Source organism: Macrotis lagotis, chromosome 1 (assembly GCF_037893015.1).
Source record: "Macrotis lagotis isolate mMagLag1 chromosome 1, bilby.v1.9.chrom.fasta, whole genome shotgun sequence".
NCBI lineage: Eukaryota > Metazoa > Chordata > Mammalia > Peramelemorphia > Peramelidae > Macrotis > Macrotis lagotis.
The window spans coordinates 718,510,519-718,516,518 of NC_133658.1; the positions used below are offsets into that span (position 1 = coordinate 718,510,519).

General features: G+C 46.3%; 1 protein-coding gene across 2 annotated transcripts in view; it reads right to left on the minus strand.

Moving 5' to 3' along the window:
• RIF1 (replication timing regulatory factor 1) overlaps window positions 1-2,175 on the minus strand; it is a 53,724-nt gene extending 51,549 nt beyond the window's left edge. For both annotated transcript variants that reach the window (XM_074216007.1, XM_074216006.1), the window contains exons 1-2: window positions 2,057-2,175; window positions 1,343-1,421 (exon numbers count right to left, since the gene is read on the minus strand). In XM_074216007.1, the coding sequence (XP_074072108.1) occupies window positions 1,343-1,421; window positions 2,057-2,160 (183 nt within the window). In that variant the 5' untranslated portion in view covers window positions 2,161-2,175. The remainder of the gene's footprint in view (window positions 1-1,342; window positions 1,422-2,056) is intronic.
• Window positions 2,176-6,000: the final 3,825 nt, after the last annotated feature.

A 6,000-nucleotide genomic window follows, 5' to 3' on the forward strand; every position in this document is an offset into this window, starting at 1 on the left:
CATTATTCCCAGGCATTAAACTTTCTGCTTTTCCTAGGTAAGACTCAGTACTGTCCATTCAGATAATCCAATTTTGTACATATGATTTTCCCCTTTTCTGAATTGCCTTTGCTTCTTTCTTTTACTTTTGCCTAATCTCTGTCACTCATTCAAGGTCCAGGTGACATGGGACATCTACAATTGGACCAATCACAGTTTTCATCAGGTACATATCCCAAGAAGCAAAATGACAAAAGAAGTCCATAAAGACACTTTTTGTTGAAGTGAAGTAGAAGAAATCAAGGACATTCACCAATTGAGAAATGGTTTCCAAATTGTGGCACACACATAGTAATGGAATACTACTATATTATAGGAAAAATACAAAGCATAAAGATTTCCAAGAAATAATAATATAATAAGCAGAAACAGTAATCTATCTATAGACTTTCCTATAAACATTCCCCTTCCCCAAATCTGGAGTTTTATAGGATTACTGGGAGGGCCTTTTACTCTAACTTGTATGACACTTCCAGAAGTAAATGTTTAGGTTGTTGGCAGTCAAGGACTGTATCTCAAGATTTCCACATTTACAAAATATGGAATACCAGATATAATGTAAGCCCTCAAGTGTCTATTTCACTTCTTGCTTTATGTTGGGAGTTAGTTGGAAAGGATAGTAGTCCCTGCTCCCAAGGAATTTCCTCAAAAGGGAAACATAGTAAGTATTTTGTGTTTACAAGTGTTTACTTGTAGATACTTTTAAGTATCTACTTGGGTCTCGTCTTACTTTCCTGCCTCAGATCACTTGAATAGTATCAAGTCTCCCTCTGTTCACAAGCAAAGGGATCTGATTGAAGGCCTTCAATGTCTGGGGTTAGTGCACATTACAGAACACCAGAGAACACATAAGATGTAAAAACAAACAACATGGTTATGTTAAAATGCAGTACTTAAAGTGGCAAGTCTAAAATTAAAATAGTTAGCAAATTTCCTGTTTATGTGAAAGCATAATAAATATTTACCAGGATGCTTTCAGTGTTTCTCAAATTCCCCAAAATGCAGTCCTCAAGAGTTGCAGTCAATGTCAAGACCAATTCTATAGTAGGAGAAATACCCTTGTGCAGTGGAAAGATACTTGATTTGGGGGTCAGAATTTCAGCTCTGCCACTTAACACAGTGTGACTTTTAGGCATGTCACTTAACCTCTGTAGGATTCAGTTTTTTCATCTATAAAGTTAGAAGACTGGATTAGATGTCCTCTAATCTAAGGTCCCTTAATTCTATATTCAATCCTAACTATAAAGTTGAAAATGAATTGTGACAATAAAGGCTCAAAGAATGAATTTCATGAGTTACAAACCTTAAATGCTTTATAAAGCCGAGGAAGCTGTTTCTTGAGTTCTACAATGAATTCTTTTCCTTCTTCTCCAGTCAGTCGACTTCAAGAATATGAGGGGGGGAAAAATTTTTTTTAATCACTCTTACACTTACTAAATGGAAACTAAACTAAATCATGTAAATTCTTTTCTTAAATAAACCCTTTATTTTCATTCTTATGTCATTCTTAACCCGAAATACCCAGTACTCATGTTAGAAAACATTTAGTGTCACTAAGATCTAAGATTACAAGTCTCTAAAAGTAAATTCCAGAATGCCATTTTCAATCAAATGACAAAATGATGAATCTTTTAAATCCTGTATGAATTTAATTTAACCGACTTAAAATAACAGCAGTTTTCAAAATGACAAAAATAAAATAACATCTACTAAGGTTAGCTATTGGCTAAAAGGGGGGGGGCTTGCCAATGTGATTCAACTTCTATTTATTTAGTTCAGCCACTGAATTTTCAAAAACACTTCCTAATACTCAAAAAGAAACGGTGTGACAAAAATATTACAAATACTTGTAAATCAGTTCAGCCAGACATAAGTCAACCGCCTAGAACCTCTTGGATTTTCCTGAAAAACTACCAACCGGATCCTTTTGCGGAGTACCAGCATCCCAGTCCTCCGGGGGGGCGCCCCGAAGGCGCGCGAGGCGCGGCCGCGGCCCCCCGGGGCCCCCCCCACTCACCAGGCCAGGGTCAGGTAGGCGTCCACCTGCTCGCCCACGGAGGCGGCGGGGTCCTCCAGCGTCTCCAGCAGCGGCGTCAGGGGGCTGCGGCCGCGGGCGGACATGGTGGCCGTGCTTCGGCGGGGGCGTTGCGGGGGGAAGGGGGAGACGGAGGCGGCCCGTGACTCCACGGCCCGCAGCGGCGCCCGGGAAACGCGCCCCGGGGGCCCCCACCCCCGCGCCGCCCGCGCCTCCCCACGCGCGCACGTGCGTGCCCGCCGGGCCCTCCCCGCCCCCTCCCGGGCACTCACTGTCCCTCCGGCCGCGTGCCCGCGTCCCAAGCTCGGGCCGAGCGGCCGCGGCCCCGGGCGGCCTCCCGCACACGCGCCGGCCCGGGCGCAGCCTCCGCCGTGGCCGCTCCCGCCGCCACCCGCGTCCGGCGCCGCCGACGTGAGTTTCCCGGGCTCTTTTCAACAGGGGGAGGCGCCGGGAAGGGGCGGGAGGAGGAGCCGGGCGGAGAGCGGCTGGCCGGCCGCTGGCGTCCCCGGGCCCGCTCGGCCCGGCCGTCCGCGCCCCGCCGCGGGAGCCGCGCCCGCCTGCCTGCCTGCGCGCCCGGCGCGATGCCCGGGCTCCGGCTCGGCGGTGGGGCCGCCCGCCCTCCAGCTGCTCCCTCGAGCGCGCCAGCCGCTGCTTCCGGCCCGGCCTAAAATGGCGGCGGGGGGAGGCGGGCGGGGGCGGGGCGCCGGCGCGCGGGAGCGGCGTCGGGGCGGGCGGGGGGAGGCGGGCGGGGGCGGGGCGCCGGCGCGCGGGAGCGGCGTCGGGGCGGGCGGGGGGGAGGAGGGAGGGGGCGGGGCGCCGGCGCGCGGGGGCGGGCCTGGGGGCGGAGGGCGGGGCGCCGGCGCGCGGGAGCGGGAGCGGGAGCGGCGTCGGGCGGGCGGGGGAGGAGGGCGGGGCGCCGGCGCGCGGGAGCGGGAGCGGCGTCGGGAGGGCGGGGCCGGGCCGGGCCGCGGAGGCCGGCGCTGCGAGCGCGGAGCGCATCGATGGCCCCGCCCCCACGCCCTGCACGGCCTCGGCCGCGAGGAGCCATTTCCGGCCTCCTGCGCCCGGCGGCGCGCGGGGCCCGGGCGGCGGTTGCTTTTTCCCGCTCGTTCCTTCCTGGAACCGAAGCCGCGGAGGCTCGGTGCCGTTGCTCTGAGGACCGAGACCCCGGGGGGCCAGGGGCCTCGGCTTGTGCGGGACGCCCCGGGGTGCGCCTCGCACCTGCTCCGGGATGCCCGGAACCCGCTGGAGGCGCCCTCTAAAGCTCGATTTTTTAACTTTTTCTATGTCGTGGATCCCTTTGGCTGCTTACTGAGGCCTATATTTCATAATACATAAAATAATTATACAAAGGAAAGCAATTACATAAATATCAAAGTATTGATTAAGTCGATCCATACATTGATCAAGCATCTGGACGATTAGGGGTACTGACCCTGAAATGGGGAGGACCTGGGTTCAAATCCAGCCCCAGACACTTGAAACTCACGCGGACTCAGATGCTTCTGGAAGAGGAAGTGGGGCTGGTGACTTAGCACAGCACCCCCTCGCTCAGATCTAATTCACACGCTTGTCATGGCATCACCTCCCTGAGGTCTTCCAGAACGAAGGACAAATGACAAAGATCTGGGGAATGCAAAAAGAGGCAAAAGATAGTTGCTATCCTCAAGTTACTCACTATGTCTTTTTTAAGCACTTCATTCTGTTAAAATCACCAGGTTTACAAGTGACCCATAAATGAAGATTCGGTTTTCTTTTGAGAATGTTGCATTTCAATTCTTTAAAACCTCATTCAGGATATTAGCAAATTCTGATAATATAATATAAACATGCTATTATTTCTAGCACTTGGATTTCCCAAAGCATTTTATTCATTCAACATAACGGAACATTACAGACAGCCCTGTTTGATATGGGGCTCTTGGTTATTAAACCATGCCAGGACAAGCAGCCCAACAGAGAAGAAAGATCATAGAATAGAAAGTGAGAAGTCCTTAACTATCTAGATGACCAAAGGCAGGTTTCTTCACTTTGCTGAGCCTATTTTTTCTTCTTTAAAATGTAGCTTAAATGCCATACGACTTTTCCAGGTTGTCTCAGCTGCTAATGGCCATCTTTCCTTCCAAAATTACTTTGTATTTGCTTTGATCATATCTTGTATATACTGATACTGTGGATGTTCATTTTTTTTTTTGCAAGGCAATGAGGTTAAGTGGTTTGTCCAAGATCACACAGCTAGGTGATCATTAAGTGTCTAAGGTTAAATTTGAACTCGGATCCCCCTGACTCCAGGGCCAGTGCTTTATCTACTGTGCCACCTTGTTGGCTCCTGTGAATATACATGTAAGGCAAACTCCTTAAGGATAAGAACCTTCTATTCCACCCCTCACTCCTAGGGGTAGCACAGTGTTTTGCTAATAAATGAATAGTGATTGTGATCCAAGCACTAATAATATATTATTAAAACATACTTAGGCCACCCAGATTCCTAAAAAGAAAAATATGAAAAACATGTTTTTTTTGCTTAATGACCACAACATGTTAAAACTGAACAGAAATAAACCATTTAAAATGGACAGCATTTTGTAGTGTAAGAAAAGAAGGAACAGGGCAACAGAAACATGTACAGACAGAATTTGTTGTACTGAGAAGAATGAAAGTTGGAAACAGGGCTAATTTCAAAGTCCAACTCTGCACTAATTGTCACTTTGAACAAGTCACTTTTACCTCTCAAGTTTTGTGCAAAATGGGAAGGAATGGGCAGTGTTTAAAGGGAATGGGGGAAAGTTGGATTTGATAGCTGGAGCTCTGTAATAGTATCCAGAGATCATCAATACTACATTGAAACATAAAAAATGTTGTTCTATGCTTTTGAAGTTTTTAAAAAGGGAGTTGCACTTACCAAAAAAAAAGTTGGTTAAAGAATCAGCCAAGCAATGAGGAAGTGAATAGAAAACCAGACATAAAGTCAAGAAGTGTGTTCAAATTTAGCCTTAGACAAGAGCTAGCTGTAACCCTCAGCAAGTAAGCAAATCCTATTTGCCTCATTTTTTCATCTGTAAAGTGGGGATACACTGAAGAAATGCCACACCATCCCATGAAATCCATGGGACCATATATTTGTATATTGTATCTATATTTAGAATTAGAATTAGAATATATTTAGGAAATAAGTTGCTTAAAGAACACTTAGAGGTGCTTAGATTTCAAAATGACATTAAATGATCATTTGATAGTATCATGTATATATGTGTATATATATATGTATGTATATATATATATATATATATATATATATTCTTTTGCTTAACCATCAGATATGAACTTCCTCCCTCTCCCACTCTTTGCCTCAAAAACTTCCATATAATTTCACTGGTTCTCATATCTTCCCTAGCCTAAAAAAGTCCTGCTAAAACTTTTTCCAAAGTCACTGAAATTTAAAAGACACAAATTTAACAGAACTTAGTTATCTAGTTAATCTGTGAGCTAGTATAGTAATTGATAGTAATTCTCATTTAATAAAATTCTCCCTTTTTTCTCTCTACAGATTTTATTTCTGTATTATGAATTACAAAATGGATTTTTGTGCTGCTTGAGTAAAATTTTTTCTACTTAGCACCCTACTCTGTTAATTACCATTCCACAACTCTTCTTCCTATCACCTCAGAATTTCTGAAAAGATTAGCCCATAATAGGAATTTGAAATTACTTATAAGAAAAGTTTATACCATTTGTGAGACAGCCTCTTTTTTTTTAAGTTTTTTAGTTTTTGCTAGGCAATGGGGTTAAGTGGCTTGCCCAAGGCCACAGGGCTAGGTAATTATTAAGTGTCTGAGGCCAGATTTGAACTCAGATACTCCTGACTCCAGGGCCAGTGCTCTATCCGCTGAGCCACCTAGCTGCCCCCTCTTTTTTTTTTCAAGGTT